Here is a 13,014-nt window from a genome sequence, read left to right as displayed (position 1 = left end):
ACATGGGCACACAATGTTTATTTAGCGCACGTATCATTTTTGCTACATGTATATGTCCGAAAAACAAAAAAAACACATAATAGCTCATCAGGCCAGTAGTCTGCACAAAAATCAATATTTTTTTTTTGCAGTACCATCATTGGGAATATTTGCTCTTTCGACCTTGATTTCCATTACACAGCACACAATGCATAAAAGATTTACCCACTGTAATCACAATAGGACCTCTTCTACAAATGCCATCATAGATTAGAAAGAAAAGGTTCTCTATTCCTCATGAGGAACTCTCTAACTTCCTGTTTTGGGGAAAACAGGGTGTCTGGAATCGTAACCTCAGGGATCATAAGGGACTCAGTACCCTTAGGCGTTACCGGGAGGGACCTCGCAGTTAGTACCAGTCTATACTTCCAGGGCTTTAAAAGGTTTATGTGGTAAATCTGTTCGGGCTTCCTTTTACCTGGTGAATATACTTTGTAATTGACCTCTCCAACTCTTTTAATTACTTCGAAGGGACCCTGCCACTTAGCCAGGAACTTGCTCTCAACAGTGGGAACTGACACCAGGACCCTGTCACCAGGTGAGAAAACATGGAGTTGGGCCCCCCTCTTGTATAGTCTGTTGGGCCTGCAGCAAGTGTTCTTTTTTGCTACATGTATATGTCCGAAAAACAAAAAAAACACATAATAGCTCATCAGGCCAGTAGTCTGCACAAAAATCAATATTTTTTTTTTGCAGTACCATCATTGGGAATATTTGCTCTTTCGACCTTGATTTCCATTACACAGCACACAATGCATAAAAGATTTACCCACTGTAATCACAATAGGACCTCTTCTACAAATGCCATCATAGATTAGAAAGAAAAGGTTCTAGTCATGGTAGCAGCCAAAGGACCTTTCATTAACATAACAGAGAATACATAAAGATGTCATTACATCTCCACAGGCAAGCTTGAGAGTCCTGGTCCCAGTGATACAAGGGAAGGGGGTGAGGGGCAATCAATGTGTGACGTGCAGGGGTCTGCATGTAGACAAAACAAGAACAATGTAGCCACACACCTTCATTAAATGGCAGTCAGCACCAAAAATGGTTTGCCTTTGCATTACAAAGATAGAGTATGGGATCATTTTGTAGTCTAGCTCCTAGAAGGACCCATATGTGTGTTAGTAATTTGGTATTTGTGCAATTTTTCCTCTAACTGGAAGACATGTTTGTTTTTTTGTTCCCCCCCATTTACTCACAAACTGTAAATAATTCACCTCGGCGAACATATGTAGGAGAAGCATTTGAAAGCTTTTGCTTCTCTCAAGCGACACATGTGCAATAAAAGATGTCCTTCATCCCTAAAAGCCCCGTACACGATATGAAAATCGGAAGTAAAATTTTGTCTGAACGATCTGCTGATTTCAACAGCAGATTATGGTTTTTCGTCAATAGGGTTTCTTCCGTTTGCAAAAGCGGATCCTGACTGACGCGGACGCTAGCGGATGCTCCATCCGCTAACGGACGCGATCCCATAGGGATTCATTACAAGTCCGTTAACGGACTTGTAATGAACGGACGAACGGTCCGCTCGTGTGAAAGGACCCTTAAATGTTTGTCGTATAACAAAAAAAAAAAAAAAAAAAAAAAAAAAAAAAAAACTTACTACAAAAAAAAAGTTTGTGGTATGTGAACTCAACTTCTGATTTTCATTTAATCAGTATGGTTTTCGTAGGAAAAATAAATAAATAAAAATACCTAAACGCAATACTACGCATGCTCAGAAACAAAAGAATACATACAATCTAGTCAACACATTACATCACTTTTGAAGTTGTATTCTGTCATATGAGAATTTTCGTTTAGCGAATAACCCCTTTCACTTTCGACATGAGACCAACATGCAAAAAAAAAAACAACACACACACACCAACATTTGGTTGTCCGACTGTCTCATTGTGTGTACGAGGCTTTAGACCGAGCTGTGAAACAAGCGGTATAGCTGGCTATAGACAGATTGAAATTTGGTTGGTTCAGCAGAAACCGGCTGAATTTTGAGCCATCTGTGAGCAAGCTGGTTGTACTGGAGTCGATCGATTGACTTGAGTACAAGCAGCCTAAAGTGCGACCACTGTGAGCGACGCAAGCAGTGATGGTTGTATTCTGATGGCGGGAAATCTGCTTTATAAATATACCCCGGGTATCGTAAACGGTTATGTGTTTTTATAAAAGATTTGTTTTAACCTTTTTTCTGCCTTTGCTGCAACTGTTGATCTCTTGCAGCCTCTGCTGCCAGTTCCCATTTACAGGCATTCATGTACCTCAACAGTGGTTGCATGACAGCAGGTTTCCTGGCAGCGACAACAGTGGATCATGCCTGTGTTGAAACAGTCAACATCGGAAGCCTGCGTTACAATGCAGGAGCACAATTGGGAAAAAGCCATGTCACCCGATACCAGGAAGCGACTGAACAAGGTCATTCATGATCGGGTATTGCGCTAATGAAAAAAAAAAAATGCAGATTTAAAATTTTTTACAAATACCTCTTGAAATTCCATTATGATGTAAAAGCTTAAATCAGATTTTGGTGTTTGATATCATCTATTATCAAAGTATATGTAAACCTAAACAATGCAGTAAGGTTATCATACATCTCACTCTTTAAGGCCACATTCATACCCGAGCATGGTTCTAGCTCGAAGCTCCAAAAATGCTCAGCATCCCAAATCCAATGTATTACAATAGGGACGGATTACATATCAATGTTCAGAGGCCTGTAGCTAGAAGACTGATCCTCCAAAAGCTATACAAAGCTACTTTTGAGGCAGATTTTGTTGTGGTGTGTCCCAAAGACTTCAATGGAAATGGATCCAAGATTACCGCCCCCCCCCCAGGAATAGTTTAGGCATTTTTGAGCCTATAAGAACTGCCTTCCTCCACCCCCGATGCTTTCCACTGGCTAAAACAAAGATGCCTGAAGCTTAAAAGAAAATTTCATTTTTTTTTTTTATATAAGAATCATACTTGCCTAGGTGGATTCTAGGTCCAATGCTGTATCTGTCCCCCGCCAGCCTTAAAGCGGATGTGCCATGGGAACAAAATATTAAAAGTCAGCAGCTACAAATACTGCAGCTGCTGACTTTTAATATTAGGACACTTACCTGTCCTGGAGTCCAGCGCCGATCGCAGCAGAGCACGAGCGATCGCTCGTCACTCTGCTGCTCCCCCGCCATCCACGCTGAGGGAACCAGGAAGTGAAGCGCTGCGGCTTCACTGCCCGGTTCCCTACGGCGCATGCGCGAGTCGCGCTGCGCCCGCCGATTGGCTCACACGCTGTGTGCTGGGAGCCGAGTGTTCCCAGCACACAACGGGCGACAGACGGGATGTGACGGAATGCCCGTCTTTCGCCCATATCGTGTGGCCGGAAGTGGGTGCAAATACCTGTCTTTAGACAGGTGTCTGCACCCCCCTCCCCCCTGAAAGGTGTCAAAAGTGACACCGGAGGGGGGGAGGGTTCCGATCAGCGGGACTCCACTTTAGGGTGGAGGACCGCTTTAAAAACCAAAAACCAAGCAATAAAACACAGCTAAACGCCTAGTTCTCAGAGCTCCTTGAGCAGAGAGCTGGTGACCAAGACCCCTTTCACAATGGGGTGCTTTTCAGGCGTTTTTGCACTAAAAATAGAGCCTGAAAAAATCGCCTTTCAATACACCCCAGTGTGAAAGCTGGACTGCTTTCACACTGGGGCGGTGTGCTTGCAGGACAGGGAAAAAAAAAGTCTGGCAAGCAGCATCTTTCTGGAGGTGCAGAAGCGGTGTATACACCACCCCTGCCTTTGAAATCAAGGGGCGCCGCTGCAAAATGTTTCGGCAGCTGCGCTTTTAACCCTTTATTCGGCTGCTAGTGGGGGTTAAAAGTGCCCCGCTAAGCAGCCGAAAAGTGCCAATATAACAGCGGTAAAGTGCTGCTAAAATTAGCAGCGCTTTACTGCCAACACCCGCCCCAGTGTTAAAGTAGCCTATTAGTCACAGCTGTCTGCTCTACCCTCCATTGGCGCTCACTGAGGCGCTGGGCAGAGGAGGGCGCGGAAGCGGCAGGCCAAGAGGCTGAGCCAGGTGCTGGTCCAGGATCCTGACCATATTGCCGCGATAGGGAAGGGGATATCACCGCTGTAGGCTGGTCAAACAAAGGTGAAAACCTCTCCTCCAGTTTAAAAGCCCAAGTGCTGGCAATGCATGTAGAAATAAAACAGGAAGAAGTTCTGGACAGCAGCACTCCAAAAAAGTGATGAACTTATTAACCAGGGAAGGGTTTATTACAGACTCAGAAACATGATGACTTTGTTACATGGAGGAGACTTAATACAACAGGCTTCTGTCATTACCAGATCTATGCATCATGCTGCTGCTTCCAGTCACACACACACACACACACACACACACACACACACACACACTTCCTGGTACAGCCCCTTTCCCAGCATGCATCATGAGAAAAGGGTGAAGGGTCACAGTGATCCAGCACAAACATCACACCTCCTCTTTTCCCCCCATAAAAAAAATAAAATAAAAAACCCACACAAGAGAACAAAATACTCAACACATAAAACAAGGCAAGCAGGATCAGTTCAGCAAGTAGGATCTCCCAACTCCGTTCTGTCTCATGCATCACGCTATGAGCCCTTTGTTTCTGTTTCCTGACCTCCAATAGGGCCCCGTAAGATTTCAATGCTTTGCCAAAGAGGAGTTTTATGTCTTTGGTGGGCAGACTTATGAAGTGGCACAGCAATAGGAGGGGTAGAGTCTGTCAAAGGTTCTGGAGATGTCAGGGGGTGTCCAACAGACAAATCAGCCTCTGCAACTCCGGGTACATGTCTGGGCTCCTCAGGAATATGGTCACCAACTGCTTTAGGGGTTGGTTGTAAAACTTGTGGGATCATGCCAGACACCATGCCATATGTCACCAGTAGAGCCCAGAGTAGACTCTGGTGGCTGGTTAGAAAGGTGTCAGGTTTGTTTCTACTGGCAGGCAAATGCGCTCTCAATTGCGAAAGGTGTCTTTGAACATAAAACACCATTTTACAGGCGAACAAGGTATATTCGTTGTCCAAGAGGTCCATCAGTAATGCCAGGAAGCCAATATGGCAAAACTAATTCCGGAACCATACAAGATCACCGGCACGGAATCCAGGATGGCCTGGCGGAGGAGGTGTTGGTGACTGTTCCTGTGGACGAACCAAATTCTGTTTGGTGCCGAGATGCCTGCCAAACAAGAAAAGCTGGGGACAGCCCAGTAGTAGCGTGTTTTGTGTTTCGGTACATGGTCAAGAACTCCAGCAGCTTCTCCTCTGACATTCCAACCTGGTCCAGAGTGGACAGCAAGTGCTACTTAAAACGTCTGCACAAACCGTTCTGCCAGCCTATTCGAGGCTGGATTATAAGAAGCAGTTTTGTAGTGTTGGATGCCCAAGCCACTGAGGAAGGATTAAAACTCATGCGATGCAAATTGAGTCCCATTGTCCGAGACTATGGCTTTTGGCAAGTCATATTGAGCAAAGAGCTTCCTTAAGACTAGAATGGTAGCAGCTGAGGCAACAGAAGGAATTTGAAAAACCTCCGGCCATTTTGAATGTACATCTACCACGATCAAATACATTTTACCCTGGATTGGACCAGCAAAATCTAGATGGAGTCTTGACCACGGGTCTGTCGGCCCTGGCCAAGGTAGCAGGGTTCCCTACTTTTGGGGGGGGGGGGGTGTCGCTGAGCTTGACAGCACCCAGGACATTGAGCCACAATCTTCAATTGCCATGCCCATTTGTGGCCACCAAACATGGCTCCAGGCTCGCTGCTTAATGCGCACCACGCCAATATGGCCCTCATGCAGTATCCTTAGCATGATTGGTTGCAAATACTGGAGGTATAATCACTCTATTGCCCCCACTGTAGGCAACCAGCATTAGTCACAAGCTCACATTTTCTGGCAAAGTACGGACAAAATTCACCCGTGACTTTCTCTGGCCATCCAGCCTGAACATATGAGAATATCTGAGACAGGAAGGGATCTGTGACTGTATGTCTGGCAATTAGGGAGGTGGACATGCAGGATTTCGGCCTATGTATTTCCACTATGCGAACGTCGCTTGGCGAGTGGTCTCCAAATGGCAATCTGGAAAATGCATCTGGGAGCGGTATCTGATAGAATACGTATAAGCTCCCAAGAATAAAGTGTACCTTTGTAAGCGAGATGCAGTTGTAGAAATTCCTTTGAGGGTTCAGTATTGACAACAGAGGTTTGTGGTCAGTGATAAGTGTGAACTCGTGACCATAGATGAATGTATGAATTTTTTTTGTGGCCCATACAATGGCTAAAGCTACCTCGTCTATCTGGGAGTAGTTTTGTTCTACTGAGGTTAAAGACCTGGAGGCAAAATAAATTGGGTGCTCTGTGCCATCTGGCATGACATGGGAAAGCATAGCATCCAGTCCAAAAGGCAAGGCGTCACAAGCGAAGGTGACACGTTTCTTTAAATCATAGTGGACCAGAACTCAAGAAGACAGAATGAGTTCTTTAGAAAGCCGAAAAGCTTCTTCACATTTGGCTGTCCATATCCATTTAGCTCTTGCAACCAGTAAGCGATGTAATGGGTAAAGCTGGTATGCTAAGTTCGGCAAGAAACTGTGGCAATTTAGGAGGCCAAGGTAGGACCTGAGCTGTGTGACATTCTGGGGAGTAGGGGCATGGGTAAGGGCTTTAACCTTTTCTTCAGTAGTGTGTAACCCATGTCAGTCCACAGTGTGAGCTGCGGCAAACACGCCCAATATGGGCAGTTTTTCCACAAAGAAAACAAACGACATCCTTGAACTTGCAAGCAGGTGTACTGCGAGTAGTGTTACCACAATGGTAGCAAGTTGGTGTCCTAGAGACTTAGGGTGGCAAGGTTTAGGCCGATTTGGGGATGGCCATCTTGGGTGTCGGGTAATAGAGTGGAATATTTCCTCTCCCTGGATTGCAGGAGTTTCTAATGGTGCCTTTAGTAGGGCGGTGTCCCGTGTAGCCAACTCTATGACCGTAGCAAGGTCAGTGGATTTCGTCAGAGTCAAGTCGGGTTCTGCGAGTAAACGTTTCTGTATGGCTGGGTCGCAGAGTCCCATGACAAACATGTCGGAGAGCCATCTGCAGGTAGTCTCCAAACTGACAAGTGGCAGCTAGTTTACGTAAAGCAATGATACAAGTCGGTATGTCCTTCCCAGCATGCTGCCTACTGTAGAATTTAAACCGCTCTGCAATCTCTAATGGCTTTGGGTTGTAGTGCCCATGTAGCTTCTGAATTAAATCAGGCAGGGGCTTGAAGGCTGGCTTGTCTGGAGAAATTAGGTCTCAGAGTGCCATATGCAGCTTGACCCAATGGTGAGGATTTTCTAAAGCCACACCATTTACTTCATTATATAGCTCCAGCCTCTCCTCCCAGGAGCTCCATGATTCAGCAGCAGGATCAAATGGTTGAATAAACCCTATGAAGACCATGTTCTAAAATCCACAATCCTCATCGCCACTGTTATGTCCCTTAGACACGGGGTCTCTCAGGGTGCTGCTAGCAATGCTGCCAGTATCTGCTCAGCAAGTTACACACACAGGCCAGATGAACTTCTTAACCAGTAGGGGTACAACGGATCAAAAAACTCATGGTTCAGATCGTTCCTCGGTTTAGAGTCACAAAAAAAACGCAAGACAAATGCAAATGCTGCCATCTTGCTACAACCCCACACTCCTGCACAGTAATGATAGAGTGAGAAGGGGACAAGCGGACATCTTGTTACACCCACCGGAGATTTAGATTTCAGTTATTTTCAACACAAAATGGAGCTTATATGCTTAAATACAGTATTTGTAAATTTGACGGACTGTTTAGACGTTACATTTTAAAAGCAGCAGCAAACCTCCTGACCTTACATGGTTGCTAATGTGACAGAACACCTCTGATTTTCACATTTAAACAGTCCGTCGGAATTACAAATACTGTATTTAGGCATATGAGCTCCATTTTGTGTTGAAAATAACTGAAATCTAAAACTCCGGTGGGTGTAACAAGATGTTCGCTTTCCCCCCTTCTTACTCTATCATTACTGTGCAGGAGTGCGGGGTGTAGCAAGATGGCGGCGACGATGTGACGAGACAGTAGCCGCCGACAGGTGGACCAAGATGGCCGAAGCCGCGGCCTTTCCTATGGCTAATGCCGGACTGGGAGGCCCGCAGATCGTATGTCTGCACCATCCCGAAGGTGTTGATCCGTACGGTTCATGGGTCAATGAGGATCCGTTGCACCCCTATTAACCAGGGAAGGGTTTATTACTCACTCAGAAACATGATGACTGTTACATGGAGGAGACTTAATACAACAGGCTTCTGTCATTACCAGATCTATGCATCATGATGCTGCTTCCAGTCACACACACACACACACCTTCTGGTACAGCCCCTTTCCCAGCATGCATCAGGAGAAAAGGGTGAAGGGTCACAGTGATCCAGCACAAACATCACACCCTCCTATCATTTTCAACCAAGGAAGCTGCCATCTTAGCCTGTTTGATCTGCAACTACCATGGTGCTGCACGTCATCAGTTATGACACCAGCCATTTGATGGTTTGACAGTTTGGGCCAGCACCAAAGAGCACAAGCAAATGTGACAGTTTTGTGAAAACATTAAATCGATGGGTTTAGTTCCACTTTAACCCACTTCAATACTGGGCGCATTCACCCCCTTCCTGCTCAGGCCAAATTTCAGCGCTGTCACACTTTGAATGAGAATTGCGCAGTCATGCAACACTGTACTCATATAAAAATTTTTTTTTTTTTTTCACACAAGTAGAGCTTTCTTTTGCTGGTATTTAATCACAACTAGAACGAAGATTTAAAAAAAAAAAAAAAGTGTATTCTGCTACATTTCTTTGGTGAAAATAACCCAAATCATTGTACCGTATTTTCCGGCGTACAAGACGACTTTTTACACCGGAATTACACAGCCAAAATCTGGGGGTCGTCTTATACGCCGGGTATAGCAGCTGCTCGATCGATATCAGCTGCCGGGTGCTCTGTACGGCTGCATGTATTCTGTATATGCGCCGCTTAGCCAATTCTGATGCACTGTGTGATGACAGAGCATGCTAAGCCTGCTCGGATTGGAGTAACAACCTCTGCCAATCCGAGCAGGCTACATTTATGTAGCCTGTTAGGATTGGCAGAGGTTGTTATCCAATCCGAGCAGGCCTAGCATGCTCTGTCATCAACACAGTGCATCGGGATTGGCTAAGCGCGCATATACAAACTACATACAGCCGTACAGAGCACCCGGCAGGCTGCGGCTTCTTCATTACTTCCACACAAGGGGGTCGTCTAATACGGTGAGTAGACTACAAAACCACCGTTTTTAGCAGCATATTAGGGGATTGTCTTATATGCCGAGTGGTCTTATACATCGGCAAATACGGTATATTAGTCTGTAGGAGTCCACAAACTATGGTATATATGGGGAAAAAAACAATAAAAAAAACACAACGATCAATCCTCATGTACTGACTGATCTAATTTCTTGAGACCAAAAATGACAGGACAGTACAAAATGACCCCCTTTTGGAAAGTAGACAGGCCAAGGTATTTAGGAAGAGGCATAGCGAGTTTGATGCGGTTTTCATTTTACATACAGTCACCAGTGCAGTACAGCGTCATCATATAACTGATGTGGCGGTGATTAGGGATACTGACCGTATGTAAAAATAAAAATAATATTTTTTAATACACTTTTTTTTCTTAAAACGGAGGCTTCCATCGTCACCCAGTCATCTTCCTCCTGGGTTTGCCGGCTGCCACGGCTTGAATGGCTGAGCCGCAATGACGTCACTTCCGTGCAGAGTCTCGGGCATGGCACACAGCTCTTAAACGACACGAGTATTCCATTCCTTCCAAGGTGGGGATGTCACCCGCTGCTGCTCACTAAAATATCTCCTAATGGTTTGGGAGATATTTAGTCTACCAGGTAAGCTTTACTATAAGCTTACCCATAGGTAAAAATACAAAAATAGAGTTTATTACCACTTTGAGGGGGCTGCTCAGAAGGCATTACCAGCAGCTCAGCTGTTCATTTTTAATGTCCCCTGAGGCTAGATTTATATCTGCATGGATGGTTCCCACTGCGGGTCTTCACCTGTTTCCACAGCCATCCCAACAGAAAAACGCACTTTACGTGTCCTAACGGCATGCCGCAAGCACTAGAAATTGCACCCACACTGCACTTACGGTTCCAGCATTGCCTACGATTCCAGAAATGGAGCAGAGACCTTTTCCCTGCGTTTCAGGAGGCACAGTAGCCCCTTGGTTTGGGGCTGCCGCACCCACACAAAATGCGGCTTGCAGAACCGCATCAATGTGAATCTAGCCTGACACCGAGTCTAAACGAACCTCAACTGTTTAGCTCCGCATTGAGGGCCGCATTCCTGTGCATTTCCACGATGTGATTTTCAGCCTGTTTAAAGTGGTTGTAAATCGCGGCTGATTATAAAAGAGAAACCCTGTAAAGCAATTGCATTAGCGTGCATTGTATGCACATTATGAAATTCATATCTAAGTAACAAAGCCCTCCTGTGGCGCGCTGGTACCACTGAAAGGGCCGATATCTTCTCCCCTGGTCTTTCTTCTGGCTGTGTGATAGGCTGGAGCCGTACATCACTTCCGTGCATGTGCTCTGGCATGAAGCTCTGAAATTCCGGCAAGGTATGCTGGACCTTTAGAGTGCATGCGCCAGTGATGTCACTGGCTGCATCCAGGGTGAATATCTCCTAAACTGCGATAATTATTTTAGCTACAGGTAAGCCTTATTATAGGTTTACTTGTAGGTAGAAGTCACAAAGCGGTCTTTACTACCGCATTAAATGGGCTGAAATCGCACAAAAAAGTAAACAAACTGCACTGGATCACATGGTACTGTGGCATAAGGATGGGCATGGGCGCATTCGCAACTCCACCAGGAAGCTGACACTGTGCAGCACTAATCACAGGCAGCGAGACATTTCCCGATCTGTGCAGCTACAGATCAGGAAATGTCTCACTGCCTGCGATTAGCGAATCACAGTGTCAGCTTCCTGGTGGAGTTGCGAACGCGCCAGAGCCCATCATTACTGTGGCACTATACGTTCTGGTGCATAAAAACACACTGCATCTGCAATGTGCTGAGGGTGTTAGAAATTCATTGACGCCTGCAGCAAAAATCGCACACCCAGTCTGTTTTGAACATAGAGCACCGCAAGTCGTTCTGGGGTGAAAAGGCCCCAATAACACGTGTAAAACACGCTTCTATACACAAACACACACAGAAATAAAACTGCATGGGAATGGATCTGCTCAGGTGTGAGTGCTGCCTTTCATCACACAATCATACATTTTAATAACACAACACATTCTGCCAGATAGAAGGAAAGCAGCTCTCATCCCAATGAATGGGCAGGACACCTTTAGAGGCTCCATTGTGCAGCATTGCATGGCCCTGATGTAGCAGCATCATTAGTGAAATGCTCTGCCCCCTTTTCCCTTCCCATCATGCCCCCTTATCATCCCATCATGCCCCCTTACTTGGCTCCAGCAGATGTACTCGCTGTTTCTGGGATCTTCCACTAGAGCCCATATCTTAGTGAGGAATTTGGGGACACTGGAGCTGGCCTTCATGTTTGCGGTGCGCCAATATATGTGATCCCTCCTTCTCAAGCGGCTGTTTAGCCTGGAACTCTCTGCCTGTTATCCCCACTCATTTACATGATATCCACACACTGTCTACACAAACATGGCCGCGCCCCCTCACGTGACTCTCCATCATCCACATCCGACACAACAGCGAACCAACCTCCGTCACGTGACTACCACTCACGCCGCGCAGCGTTGCTGAGGCTTTAAGACTTTTTTTTTTTTTTTTTTCTCCCATTCACAAAGTTTAATTGACAACGAGTCTGAGCGTACAGAGACAACACTGTGGTTACCTTTAGCAATCGAGGAGTCTTTGCTGGATCTGAATTGATTAGGTCATCACGGTAAATGCGTTTTGCAATATATTACTGTTTTTGACAAAATAAATAAAATAATGCTCCCCAAAAAAGAGGAAATGTGTTTATTCATTTATTTTTTTACATTGCAGCCCGAGCCTGGAATGTACACTATTGTGATCATCTGAGTGTGCATTGTGGTGTGCTCAGGCCCGGATTTACTCCCTTTGCCGCCCCAAGGCCGGGTCCCTTAATGCCCCCCCCAGTACTTGATAGTCGCCGGTCGGGGACGCCGGGTCGGACCATGAAGACTTGCTGCCGATGAGTGTCCCCCCTATACTGCGCAGGCGCAGCGCTTGCGCAGTACGAACCAAAAGCAGGCAGACGGAAATAGCCACCAGTTGCCCCACCCAGCCCCTAAACACGCCCTCATAAATTATCTCATGAAATGACACCTAAATGTTTTACCGGTATGCAGAATTAAGTTATAAATATTAACAACAACTGTATCTGTGCACACCAATGCAGGCTGCCTGTGCCCACAATTGCAGCCCAGTGCCCACCATGCAGCCTTGTGCCTAGTGCCCACCATGCAGCCTTGTGCCCACGAAGCAGCCTTGTGCCCAGTGCACACCATGCAGCCTTGTGCCCATCAAGCAGCCTTGTGCCCACCAAGCTGCCTTGTGCCCACCATGATGCAGCCTTGTGCCCACCATGATGCAGCCTTGTGCCCACCATTTAGCCTACCTGTGCAGGGGAGGAAAGGAGAGAAACAGGAGAGCCGCCCAGATGATCAGCTCGCAGCGCAAGGAACACAGCGAAAACAGCTTTCATTTCAATTGCCTTGTTCCCGCCGCTCAATGTCATATACAGCCCTGGCTGGGGAACTTTGATTGACAGATCACCCGTCACCAGGATTGGACAGGTGATCTGTCTTATCAAAGTCTCGGGACCGGGGGGCGGGGCTGTATCTGACAGCGAGCGGCGGTTGGAACAGGGCAATTG

At 46.2% G+C, this 13,014-nt stretch overlaps 1 protein-coding gene across 4 annotated transcripts in view; it reads right to left on the bottom strand.

Annotated features, from left to right (window-relative positions):
• LOC120937268 (heat shock factor protein 2-like) overlaps positions 1–11,967 on the bottom strand; it is a 60,796-nt gene extending 48,829 nt beyond the window's left edge. For 2 of the 4 annotated variants that reach the window (XM_040350333.1, XM_040350336.1), the window contains exon 1: positions 2,304–2,474. In XM_040350333.1, coding sequence (XP_040206267.1) covers positions 2,304–2,462 — 159 coding nt within the window. In that variant the 5' untranslated portion in view covers positions 2,463–2,474. Of the gene's footprint in view, positions 1–2,303; positions 2,475–11,605; positions 11,842–11,873 lie in introns of those variants that run through there. The other 2 variants (XM_040350335.1, XM_040350334.1) reach the window with 2 other exon arrangements.
• Positions 11,968–13,014: the final 1,047 nt, after the last annotated feature.

The sequence above is a fragment of the Rana temporaria genome, chromosome 4 (assembly GCF_905171775.1).
Source record: "Rana temporaria chromosome 4, aRanTem1.1, whole genome shotgun sequence".
In the NCBI taxonomy this organism is placed as follows: domain Eukaryota; kingdom Metazoa; phylum Chordata; class Amphibia; order Anura; family Ranidae; genus Rana; species Rana temporaria.
This window is presented reverse-complemented; position numbering and strand designations above follow the sequence as displayed.